This window comes from Mus pahari, chromosome 8 (genome assembly GCF_900095145.1).
Source record: "Mus pahari chromosome 8, PAHARI_EIJ_v1.1, whole genome shotgun sequence".
NCBI lineage: Eukaryota > Metazoa > Chordata > Mammalia > Rodentia > Muridae > Mus > Mus pahari.
Genome location: NC_034597.1, coordinates 47,143,726 through 47,156,758, shown reverse-complemented (window position 1 = coordinate 47,156,758; position 13,033 = coordinate 47,143,726). Strand labels below are relative to the sequence as shown.

The window sequence follows — 13,033 nt, the reverse complement described above, 5'->3', positions numbered from 1 at the left end:
AATTCCTTAAAGCCAGGAGCTCAGAAATCCAGTGAAAAGGTTACTTTCATATGCAAATATTTACCAAGGCCTAGAAAATCAGGGGTTGTGGTATTGCATTATTTATGAGAAGGTCTGCTAGTGCGGAACCCCCTGGTGCTAGCTCTCACAAGGCTCAAAGGAGTAGCACAAATTGTGACTAGGGTGTGAAATCCCTACCTGTCTTTAGCTGACCCTAGGCAGAACTGCTTTATCTTAACTGTAAACATTACCTGGCTCCTGTAAGTCCCTTTGAAGTCATTCCTCTGTTTTGTNTCAAGTAACTTCAATGTACTTTGCCTGCTATGACATCCTACCCCTTTGTTCTCTGTACTATATAACACTGGTGTTCATTTTAATCAATACATTCAGTTTTACACTCTCTCTCATGTCAAACTGTCACTCATTCGCCAAATCCTTGCTCGCCTGCAACCAAGAGACCCATTCCATGCACATCGGGGACCCAAGTGAGGACCGTCTGTGACACTTGCTGATGTTCATGACCCAGGGATCACATTATGAAGGGCCCCAGAGGACAAGAGGAAGAAAAATATTAAATCCCAACTCGTCTACAGGTAATTATATATGCTCGTGGGTCTTAAATGTGAAATATTTCACTCATGGGTAAAATTATTTCCTGAAAGAAAACTGTGGTCATTAGAATAGGTATAACCTCCATAGATTCCTGTGTTTGAATGCTTGGCCCATAGGAAGTGGCACTACTAAGAGGTGTGGCCTTGTTGAAGTAGATGTGGCCTTCTTGGAGGAAGTGTGTCACTGTAGAAGTGGGCTTTGAGGTCCCATATATAAGTTCGAGCTACACCCAGTGTGGAAATTAATCTCCTTCTAGCTGCCTTCGTATCAAGATGTAGAATTCTCCATTCCTCCAGCCCTATATCTGCCTGCACATTGCCATGCTTCCCAACATGATGATAATGGACTGAACTTCTGAAACTGTAAGCCAGCCCCAACTAAATGTTTGCATTTCCAACCAATAATGAGCCCAACGTATATGGGATATGTTCTTCTAGTTGGGCTGCCTTGTCTGGCCTCAGTGAAAGGGGATACTCCTAGCCTCACAGAGACTTGGAGTGCCAGGGTGGGGGGATACCCAGGGGATCCCCACCCACTCAGAGGAGAAGGGGAGAGGGAATGTGGGAAGGATTGTGGGAGGGGTGACTGGGAGGGGGCAGTGAATGGGATGTAAAGTGAATAAGTAAAAAAATTAAATTAAATAATGTTTGCCTTTATAAGAGTTGCCTTGGTCATGTTTTCCCTTCACAGCAATGAGACCCAAACTAAGACAAAAACCATCACTAAAAAAAAAAGGATAATTAAGGATACAGGGTTATACACAGATGGAAGTCCCAAACAATAGAGTGACCATCCTAGGCCTCCACAAGAACTCTACAGAACCAGGACTGCCTTGGCCAAACTCCTCTACTAGAAAAGTTTCCTTCTCACACTCATTTTTCTTCCAACTTTGTTTGTGTGGTCACCTCGGCCCCTCTGACATGGTCTGAGAGGATATTGCACGTGAGGTTATATGGGCTCACATCCTGCCTCTGGGATGCTTATCACCCACACATCTTCAGTTAGCAATAGAATTTGAATGGCCTGTTATCTTTAGGAATCTATTGCTGTGACTCTCCACATTTGGAACGTAAAAAAGGAGAAAATTATATTAGGGATTTACATTAGGGGTGCATCCACTCACTGTGGAACATTGTGGGAGGGAATAAAGCCCAGGAGACACAGCAGGGATGACCTCAAAAGTTCAAGGAAATGTCTCTGTCAAAAATAAAAGTTCAGTAAATGTCTTGACTGGCTAGGCACTTCATCCAAATGAAGAATGACTGAAGTTCAGATTTAGGTGGCATGTCTCCCAGCATGGTTAAAACAGTCTTCAACACTGCATCCCATCACAACCACTTCAGCATACCTCCAAAGGCATAAGAGTCTTTGGGACCCAGACCTCCTTCTCCAGGGGTGAGTCTAGCCTGATAAGTATAGTCTTCACCCCTTACCAATCAATAGGCAGAGCTGTGGAGACCATTCCAAGTAGATACGTCTATGAAACATTCCTGTACCTACGGTTCGGGGAACATTGTAGAAGAGGAGTCAGAACGTTCGTAAAAGCCAGAAAATCAGGGAGTTTGATGTGTGATTGTGTCTCCTAGTAACAGTAGAAGCTATGCATAAAGTCTCACCAGCATGACCGCCCAAATGCATAGTGAACAAGGCTGACACCAACGGGCATGCCAAATTGGACAAGGAAAGACCCAGGAGGCCTAAACCCTACACAAAGGACTATAAGCAACTGAGGGAAGCTGAGAGCAGGAGCGGTGAGTTTCCCCAGGAGAGAACACACCAGTTGGTTGTCCAGTGCCAAATGGTCCGTCTTGAAAACATACATACAAGCAACATTATATGGATTCATCGGGTTATATTTTAAAATACACATATAAACACAATAACAATTAGGAGAGTCAGAGAGCCAGGGATAATGGCTTTTCTCTTTAGTTCTGTATGTCTCAGGAGCCTGGGGTATCTTTTGAAGAGAAAGTACGGCCCAATCCCTGATCATAGGAACCAAAGTGAATGCAGATTCTAGACTCTAAATCTTGCCTGCTCTGGTTGCAAAGTGAACTCGAGTCGACACTTGCTTGCACAGCTGCAGGGCCTCTCTTCTTGCCCCAGAGCTAGACTAGGTGATGATGAGCATGGCAGGGATGCTGTCCCAGGCCCCTGGCTCCCTTTCCACTCTGTCTTTTACAGAGAACACGGCGTTCTGTACGGTCTGGAGAGTGGTGTGCATAGTTTTTCTTCCAGGTTTGAATGACTAAGTTTATGAAGTACATAGCAAGCAAAAGCAAAAGAATAAGTAAGAAGTAGCGGAGAGATGGCACACATCATCACGTCAATCACATACAGCATCCGGCTGAGACTCGGGCAGAGCCTGAATTAGACAACAAGCAAAAGTGACCTCATCAAATCAGTGCTTGTAACATCTGAGAGGATAATGTTCTCTTTGCTGTGGCTTCTCATTCTCTTACTAGTGTCCTTCACTGTGCTATTAACTGAAAATTGACTATGTCCCTGTCTTAGAGTTTCTGTTGCTGTGATAAACACCACCAAAAGCAACTTGGGAAACAGATTATTTCACTTTACAACTCTTAGGTCACAGAGCATCACTGAAGGAAGTCAGGGCAGGAACTTGAAGCAGGAACCTGGAGGCAGGAGTTGATGCAGAGGCCATGGAGGAGTGCTGCTTACTGGCTTGTTCCTTAAGCTTGTTCAGCCTGCTTTCTTATAGAACCCAGGGCCACCAGTCCTGGGACAGCACTACCCACAATGGGCTGGGCCTTCTCACATCAATCAATAAAAGAAAACTCCCTACAAGCTAGCCTACTGACTGATTTTATGGGACATTTTCTTAATTGAGATTCCCTCTTTCCAAATGACTCTAGTTTTTGTCAAGTTGTCATAAGACCAGTCAGCATGACATCTGTTACTGTCACAGACACAACCAGCTGGGTCACTTTTGGTTGTTCATGTGTGCCAAGGATGACCACTCTGAATTGGACAACGAGAAAGGGGACTCATCACCAGGAGAATCTAGTTCTCCTTCTCTCTGCAGTAATGGTTGCTGTAGTTCCTGTCTGGGGATCAGAGCCCACAGAATTTCCCCCCTTCTATGCTAGCATGTCCATTGATATGTTAGCTCTGGTTTTGTTTATGCAGTCATTTCTAGGAGAGACTCTTTCACAGCAGACTTCCTGGTGCTTTGGCTCTTACAATCTTTCCAGTTCCTCTTCCATGACATCCCCTGAGCCATAGATACAAGAGCTGTGGTGTCATTTGGGGCTGGGTTCCTCACAGCTCATTGACTATATTTTTCTGGGGCTATTAAAGTGTCTTTATCCTGGTCCCTTGACCTGTCTATCTATACCTTTGCCAGTACCCTGTCTCGGCTATTGTAATTTGAATTTTGTTCTTTAGACTGTAACTATCAAATTTTCTGTTACGTCTTCTTGTTCTACTTGTAGCTTGAAAGTGTAGCACCTTCAACACATAGTGATATTGAGGCATGAAAGGATTTCCTCAGGAGGAACTGGAACACAACGCAAAGGGTCTGGCCATATCAGGCCTAAAGCAAATTGAAATATGACCCATTCAAGTATCTGGAACAAGCAGGGTATAAAGACAGAGAAAGGGCTGCACAAGTCAGGACTACAGGCCAGCTCATCTCCCAGTTTCAAAGCAGTCCTTTCATACCTCCCCTCCTGCCCACCCAAGACCACAAGCTCAGTACCCATTTCTAATGATACAATCATAGGACAAAACTCCATGCTAAACAATTGACAGGCTTAGAAAGCCAAAATAAACCGTAACGTTTCCCTAATATTAGAGATATCGAATATACAGACACTTAGCCCTCAAGCTGAACAAAATAGACAGAGAAAAACAGTATCAGAATATATAATAAATAATTATGCATGTGCTTGTTACTACTTCAATGTAAATGTTTCTAAAAGGAATGCATTTGAAAGTTTATATTCTTCTATACTATTCCCTTTTATATGTAAATAAATACAATTGTTAAAAGTAATCAGTAACTTTCTTTTTTTTCCAAGTAACTTTCTATGACACTAATTAATTGTAGAACAAATTGAATTACTGACATGTAGAAAATGCAAATTTTAGTTCTTGCTACAATGATGTGGCGATTTGTTTCCTTTCTCATTAATTATAAATTTATGTTTTGTTGCATATCTGTTTTGTTATCCTAATATACAAAATATATGCAATGTTTTCTTCACAATATAAATATACAAGCATTGTAGACCTCACATGTATTTTGTTAAAATGCGATGCCATGTTTCTTTTGTTTTAGAACACTAGAATATTGTCACTCTCTCATTGCATTCTACAACAGTCCTTGGACAAGCTGCTAGCCTCTTCAGAATGCCCCCTTTTCCCTCAGATGCCAAGAGAATGGACTCCAGTCAAACTTGACGTTCATTCTTACCACAGACACTGTTCACTGGTGCGTCCTTACCACAAAGGGGTTAAAGCACATGGCACCGAGGATTCTCTAACGAAGCAGCTCCAGAAGTCTGTTGGATTCCCAGGCCCCAGGACTTTCTGTCACATGGTATCTATAGGACTGTCCTGCCAGACCAGTAACTGGCCACTCAGATCCCATCATGTCCAAGGGCATTCGAATTGTGGAACAGTCTACATGGGTTGGAGGGGGAAAACGGAATCAAGATACCTACCCCATACCACTACATCAGAGAAAACCATGAGTATTTGCTATGGCTTCCTTCTTTGTTTTGGGTTTGGGTTTGGGTTTTTTTGAGACAGGATTTCTCTGTGTAGCTCTGACTTTATTAGAACTCACTCTGTAGACCAGGCTGGCGTCAAACTCAGAGATTCACCTGCCTCTGCCTCCTAAGTGCTGGGATTAAAGGCGTGAGCTAACCACCTGCTGACTCTATTTTTATTTAATGAAAATATGTATGACTTACAAAAGCAAACCATAAGACACCAATAGACACAAATCACCTCTATGGAAATGGAAGGCCCAGGAAGGAGATGAGCTCACAGCACCTTGTTAAGTGAGTGTAGGAGCACTATTGGTCCCTGGTCTGCATCTGCACTCTTAGCCAATGCTCCTCGAATTAAAATTTTTCATGATACTTCCTCAGCTTTAATATGTATCTGGAGAGGATGTCTCATATAAACCTAACTGACTTATTTCTTCTCCTTTCACTGACTTGAAACCTACCTGCTAATGAGGTATCTAGATGGACACTGGGGGTTTAGTCAATGATCTTTCCTTCCCAGACATTCCTTCCTACAAAAGGCATTTACCCTCTGGTTCACGAAGACCTCAGTGAGGGGAGGCCTTCGTTATTCAGAGCTGCCACCTAAGTCTCCCACAAAAGGCCCCTCCACACTCCTGAACATCACCAAAGCTAAGCCAGAGTCCCCCTCCATCATTGTAGCACCCCCCTTCATTCCTGACTCCCTGAGGTTTCCAGCATCAACTGGACTCCCAGGAACTTGGGGACCCCTGACTCTTCTGCCTCATTATACCGTGTTTCTCATCCGGTCTGAGGTTCCCATCCTAGGCTGCATTCTCCCACCCTCTGAGTGGTGTATCAGTGCTTTTCAAAAGCCCACCACCAGATGCTGGCATAGAGAAAATGCAGCATAGCTTTCCATCATCTGCCTGAGCAGAGTTCAAACACACCTGCGGCAAACGCAACCAACACTCAACTCGGAACCACATGTTCCTTGGAAACAAGAAGAGAGGCCTGTGCAAAGCTTTAGGCTTTTCTCAGTTAAGTCTGAGAACATCCATTTCCCACTTACAAAAAACAACCTTGCTTCTCTTGTTTTTCTTCCAAAATGTCCATACTTGTGGCAACCCAATCCCTGTAGTCTGCTTTACAGCACTCGGGAGACTGAGTAAGACTGGAAGAGTCACCCTAGGGGTCCAGAGCAGGATAAATTCGGGCTTTTGTGTCACCGTCCCACCTCTCCCCAGCTCGTGCTCTGGTCTTTACACTCTCCTTCATAGTCCTGAATATGCATAGGGATTCCCTACTATCTACTAAGGTCTGGTTGGCCAATGAAGTAATGACCATGTATGAAGCACGAGGTACCGTCTTCCCCTGGATGCTGGTGTTTGTGCAAGTCTCCTGCAGATCCATGGAGACACAAACAGAGTCAGACAGAAGGAGCAATGGAACAGGCATTATCATATAGGGTCAGTGTTTCCATACACAAAGGAAAAGTGTCCATGAAGAATGTTGTTTGACAGCTGTAGAAGACTGTCACTGCAATTTACTAGCAAGAACAGCTATAATCATCAAACTTGTATTTTCTATATTTTGCAACAGTTGTGATTTTTTTTTTATTTTAAACAGACTCTGAGGATATAAGAAGATAGCATAAGATGCTACTTAGAGATAGTAGGCAGCACCATCCCCTGTTCAGGCAAAGTACTGCCAAGGGCTCCTTTTCCCCTTGGGCTTTCAGCTTTCCAAGCCCAGGAAGAGAGGTTTCAAGTGTAGCTATCAGACGCCTAGCAGGAGCCCCTTACTCCTCTGTGATCTTAACACAGAAACAAGAGTTGTGGGTGACAGGGAACCAGAGGGCTATCTAAAGAGAGGGCTGGGCAGGAAAAGAGAGAGTGAACTAAGACACAAGGAGACTGAGCTTGCATGGCCTGGACCCTTGTCTTGAGTTTATCCTATATACAGTCCAGGGCTCCACAGGAGGACCTTGGTGATGCTTTTATCCATCAAACATGAGAATTTTCCACCCATTGCTTTCATGCATCTTTCCTGGTCCTTCTGTCATTATATTCCAGACCTCCCTATAGATCTTCTATATACACTATCCCATTGAAAGGTCAGCCCCATTTGTTTCTCTTCTTTCTATTCACAAAGTCCTAAAGCAGTTACACATCTATCAGTGAAGTCCTCACACGAGCAAACTTCCTTGCCCACATGGTGTCCAAGCTCATGCACAGACTCTCTAGCCCTTGTTCAGAACAGCAGTATATTCTGAGACAGGCTACAGGGAGCTGGAGGGCCACTCACATGGTGGCTGCTTGACAGTGTGAACTGGTTCCCAGGAAGCCCTGAGATGTGGGACCATGAGCCATGTGCGAGGCAGAAGGCTAGCCCAAGAGCCTGTCCCAGTAACTCAAAAGACGTTTAACTACCAGGAAAATGTGATAGTACTATCAAGATATAAGAAATCAGAAGTGGAAATTGTGACAGCACAGGACCAGATACATTTGCATGATAATCAGGACCTGTGGGTGTAACATCATAATCTAGCATCTTTAATTTTCTTAGTATATAGCCTTATGGATTTTGTTTTAGCAGATGTATTGGCATCACAGAGATATTTAATAATTACTCCACCATTACTGAATGTGTCCATAATTTGCAAATTGATGGGAAGAAGATACAAATAATTAACAGAGTAATAAGATAACAACAATCCCTGAGGTATCTATCCCCTGGGAGGGCAATGCAAATGAGAAAGTGTCTGAACATTCCAGCTCTGGTGCGACAGATGTGAAGTTAGCATGAAGACCATGTGCAGCTTGCCTCCGTAGTCTCCTCGTGTCTATACTAAATGACAAGATTGCAGGGAACAGCAGTCTCCGTGTCAGGTCGACTCTGGTGTTCTAAGAAGAAATGCACTTGAGTTTTACACTCAAAAGCGGACATCGACCAGGCACCTGAACATGCAGAACTTGGAGATGAACCACAGCTGATTGCGCAGCAGAGAAAGAGAAGAGAACACTTCTCTGTGTAAAGAGCTCTGCCCCATCGCACGAGGTCTTCCCTGGGGACCAGATTGCCTTGACAGTGGGGAACACTGCAAACGCTGAGACTCAACACCGACAACAGCGAATCTTTCTTTCTGCTCTTTGTCTCTACTTTTGTGCCACTAACCACTTTGGTGATAAAATATTTGAAAACTTTGAGATGCCAAAGATGATGAGGACATCAGTGCCTTTATAGCATGGGACCCTGAGCATTTGTCTGTCAAATCCTCCCTATAAAGTTCCCCATTCAGTCATTTTCTTACCTCCTGTCATCAACATCCCAATAGCATTTCATCCTAAATCTTTACTCTTCATCCCATCCCCCAAAATGTTCAAAGCCCTCGGGATATTTATAGATCACCTGGCTTAAATTGTAAATCAAAGATTCTTGTGGGGAAAAAAAAACAAACAAACAACAACAAAAAAAAACCTCTTCATAGAGAGTAGAATGGTATATAGAGATTTTTTTTTTAAAGGAAATGTTTACCTGATCACAAACTTAAGACAGAGGCATCCTACTGCAGTTCCCTGAGCATTGACAGGAGAGGGGACTTGTCTAGTGTGAAAGGCCTCAATAGGCTCTTCCACCCTTCTCAGTGTCCATCATTCCTGTGGGGAATGTGGTCATGCTCACCAGTAACTGACAGCAGTGTGTTTCCTGTACATTCACCACACAGATGTGGCAAGAACTCAGATCTTAAATATCACACAGGAAATTAGAGGTCTCTGGCTCTGGGCCTCTTTCCTCACCTGATGGTTTAAAAGTTGTGAGAAGTAACAAAGTGGCCAACTGAGACCTGGTCAGACCCTGAAGAGGATGTTCCTGGTCCTGGTCTTCCTGGTGGCTGTCCTGCCAGTCAACGCTGAAGGAGGTAAGCAACCATCCTCATCCCTAGAGGTGTGGCATGTGGCTTCCAGCACTGACACTTGCATGGTGCCCAGTCAGGCTGTATGTAAGATCGACTCCTGACTTGGTTCATCTGAGATGTTAGCTAAGCCCCAGCTCTAGCACTGGATAAACAGGACACCAAAGTCACAATGAACTACTGGCAGGGGCACCCGGTGAGTGAGACCTCAGTCACCTAAAAGTGATGAATTATAAAAACATCATAGGACCCTACTAGAGCTGCAGCTGAAAACAAGGCCTGGAAGTTCCAGCTGCACAAACCTAAGAGGGAGCAGCTTCTTCCAGGGGCTGACACCTGGATTAAGACTAGAAGAATTCTTCTATTCAGGTTTCCAGGTGTCACCTTGGTCTCATCTCTGTTCTTCAGAACCATACAGGTCGGCCATGACAGTTGGCCACAATCTAACAGAGCCAGCGAAGTGTGGCCTCATCCCTGCTTCACAGATTAATGGAAACAGGCAGACATAGGATCCCCCAACCCATTTCCTCTCCCCTCTATAATCCCTATGAGTCCCGTGTCCTCCCTTCTTCATCCTGAAGGCTAGTTCAGTGCCTGAGGAAGATAAATCTATGCTGAAACTCAGACTACATTAGAAGCTCTTCTCCCAGCTACTCGCTGAGCACATCTGAGAGCTTTTCAGTGTTTGTACAACAATCCCATCTCTAAGTGGAGTACTTACTAGGGCTCATGAATCGGAATAGAGGAGAAACAGAGATTTCTACCTCAGTAGTGCATCATGCTTACTACAGGCAGAGCCCAGTGCTCAAGTGAGCAGCGGGACACCAGGTGAATCATGAGACACAGGAACAACTGTAGTTGTTTGGAATGTGTTCTAGATGGGCTGGACAGTGTGTGCTAAATTCTTCCTTAATGTGTCCATGAGATTTAATTTGATTCAAGGAAAAGTCTTGGCACCATCATGACTACAAGAAGAAATTGAAAACTAGAGGAAAGTGATGCCATGCAGCAGGCTATGTGTGATCCCTCACAGTACCCAGACACCCTTTCTCGTTGTGTGACGGCCCCTACAAAAGGGCCTGTTCTCTGTACACGTCAGGTCCACAGACTCTCCAAGCATGAACTGTCCCTTACCAGCCTCCAGGATTGTTGCACAGTTTCCATGAGCACAAAGATTTAGATTTTTCCTCTTTTTCAGGGGAAATCATATGGGGTACAGAGTCCAAACCTCACTCCCGGCCCTACATGGCATTCATAAGGTCTAAGGACACCAAACTCTTTCGCTGTGGTGGTTTCCTGGTGGCAAGAGACATCGTAATGACAGCAGCTCACTGTAATGGAAGGTAAGGAGAAGCAACTGGGTCTTTGATGCCTGGGGCTGACCAAATAACAACAGATCCTGGCTGTCCCTAAACATGTAGAGCCAAAGGTGAAGATCAACCTGACTTTATCCTATTTGACCTAAAGTGGTTGTGAAACTCAGGACCAGATAGTGTCAGTGAAGGGTCTGAATGGCTGGGCGGTTATTGAAGACCTAAGGAACAACTCCCCCATAAATTCCTTGCTATTTGACTCAGTCAAGCTCGGCCTTAGGCTGAGCCCTCAACCTGCCTTTCAGGGACTGCTTTCATTGCTCCTGTTGTTGTACTTAACCCATCTTATTTTCACAGCACCATAAATGTAACCTTAGGAGTTCACAATCTCAAGAAACAGAAAAACATCCAGCTCATTCCTGTCCGTAAAGCCATACTTCACGAGGGCTTTAACAATGAAACACTGGTCAATGACATCATGCTCCTGAAGGTATCATTTTACTAATCACTGGTTTACGCCCATAGATCACTAGTGTATCAGTCCCATCTTCTCTTCTAGGTGGCTGACCTATTGGTCCCAGGGCAATAGAATGAGGCTAGAGTGGGACCGGGGCAGGGGGCAGGGGTAGAGATACAGGCAGCCTCATCCCTGGTTTAAGCTTGCTGAGAGTGCCAAACCATCTTTCTGACCAGCTGGAACGAAAAGCTCAACTCAACAGTGCTGTGGATACTATTGGCCTTCCAAAGAGCAAGGACTGGGTGAAACCTGGGCAGGTGTGCACAGTGGCAGGTTGGGGAAGCTTGGCCAATTGCAATTCATCTAACACACTCCAAGAAGTGAATCTAGAAGTTCAAAAAGGCCAGAAGTGTCGCAGCATGTCCCAAACCTACAACGACTCCCTCCAGCTCTGTGTGGGAAATCCCAGTGAGAATAAGGCTACTGGTAAGGTAAGGACATAACTAACTTCTAATGTTTTCCCAGGGACAGAGCGATACTGCAGACACACAGGCAGGCTATCTCCAGTTGCACTACCATGGGTAGTCTAGAGAACATAAAAGGAACAACATATGGGGACCTGGCATTCACCCTTAGCCAAACTTTTGTCCTTTCACCATGGGAAAATAGGAGCGCTTAGTCTAGTTAACCTGAAGGAGGGTCACAACCAGGCAGAGACACTCAAGTCAGTGAGTCAGGCTCTCTATTCAGTCATATTCAGAATCGAGGTCAATGGGGGCACTAATATTTCCCATATGAAAACCCAGGCCATAGTGGGAACAAAACAAAACAAAACAAAAACAAAACAAAACAAACAAACAAACAAAACAGGGAGAAAGTGGGTCTACAAAGAGGTGAAAAGAGGGTATTTACTAAAACTACCCCTTTTTCTATCCACAGGGTGACTCTGGGGGACCCTTTGTGTGTAAGGGAGTGGCCCAGGGCATTGTCAGTTGTCAATTGTGTACTGGGACACTTCCTCGGGTATTCACCAGAATTTCCAGCTATATGCCTTGGATTCGGAAAACAATGAAACTCCTGCAAGAACCCTAGAACACAAAACCTGTGCTGGGCCCGTGTCCAGCATCCTGGGTATAGTTGTCTGAGCCTTAATAAAGAAATCTGTCTGCAGGAAACAGATGGCATCACTCTGTTCCATAAGCGCAGAACTTAAAACATTTTTATACACTACTTTCTTTTTCACCCTCTCTTGATTTGTTTCTCTCCTCAGATATTTTCATAAACCTTTTACACCATACCAGTGCACTGACCCCATCATAAGAGCACATACAAAGGCCAGTGCTGTCAGTCCTGGAAAGTCCTGCCTTTGTCTGACAAGGGTGCCTTCTTTCTTTTTAATTCTTCTTCACATTTAGCAGACTACCAAGGCAGGGAAAGATCAAAAGCCTTTACCTCCCACTCTCTTCATTCCTCTAAGGAAGACCTATGATCCTGGGAAGTCCACTGCTCTCTGAGACTCCCCCCAGGTCCCCTGGTCTAGTTCAAGCAAGGCCTCTCTACCAAGCTGTCATCTCATCTCAGAACTGTAGCCACCTCTCTTCACCTTGCCCAAAGAGACTCAGGAGATGACACAGGACAGCCCCAGTATGCAAATCAGAAACTTTAGAAAGGGACCAAAATGTTGAATGCCCAGATCAGTATGTAGACTCACTACCTCTGCAGCAAGGCCAGTCCAGCACCTCTCATATAGTATATCGTGGGCTCAGAGTCCTGGTGTGAGCTTAGCATCACAAGCAATCCACTCAATAACTACTGTCTTAGTCACCTTGTGCACCTAGTCATGGGGTAGCCTGATACCTTTAAAGAAACACACACACACACCATCTTTTCCATGTACTCTATGCATAGTGAGCATTCCCCACCCCTTCCACCTCCCTACCATCCCTGGATAACTTAGACTCTCCTCACAGCTATAGCGCTCATGTTCACATCTATGTGCTTCGTTTGTAACCCACTA

The 13,033-nt window shown here is 44.6% G+C and overlaps 1 protein-coding gene across 1 annotated transcript; it reads left to right on the top strand.

The window, feature by feature from the left end:
* Positions 1–9,111: 9,111 nt before the first annotated feature.
* Positions 9,112–12,191, top strand: LOC110325862 (mast cell protease 8). The gene is made up of 5 exons (XM_021204013.1): positions 9,112–9,252; positions 10,445–10,589; positions 10,917–11,049; positions 11,253–11,507; positions 11,956–12,191. Exons 1-5 carry the CDS (start codon positions 9,198–9,200, stop codon positions 12,106–12,108), a joined length of 741 nt encoding a protein of 246 aa, XP_021059672.1. The 5' UTR covers positions 9,112–9,197; the 3' UTR covers positions 12,109–12,191.
* The last annotated feature ends 842 nt before the right edge of the window (positions 12,192–13,033 follow it).

Bases quoted from the DNA above. Each gene is read 5' to 3' on its own strand.
- LOC110325862 (XM_021204013.1), top strand. From the start codon at position 9,198: ATGTTCCTGGTCCTGGTCTTCCTGGTGGCTGTCCTGCCAGTCAACGCT. The intron at 10,590-10,916 runs GTAAGGAGAAGC...TTATTTTCACAG, and splicing joins GCAGCTCACTGTAATGGAAG to CACCATAAATGTAACCTTAG. The intron at 11,050-11,252 runs GTATCATTTTAC...CTTTCTGACCAG, and splicing joins ATGACATCATGCTCCTGAAG to CTGGAACGAAAAGCTCAACT.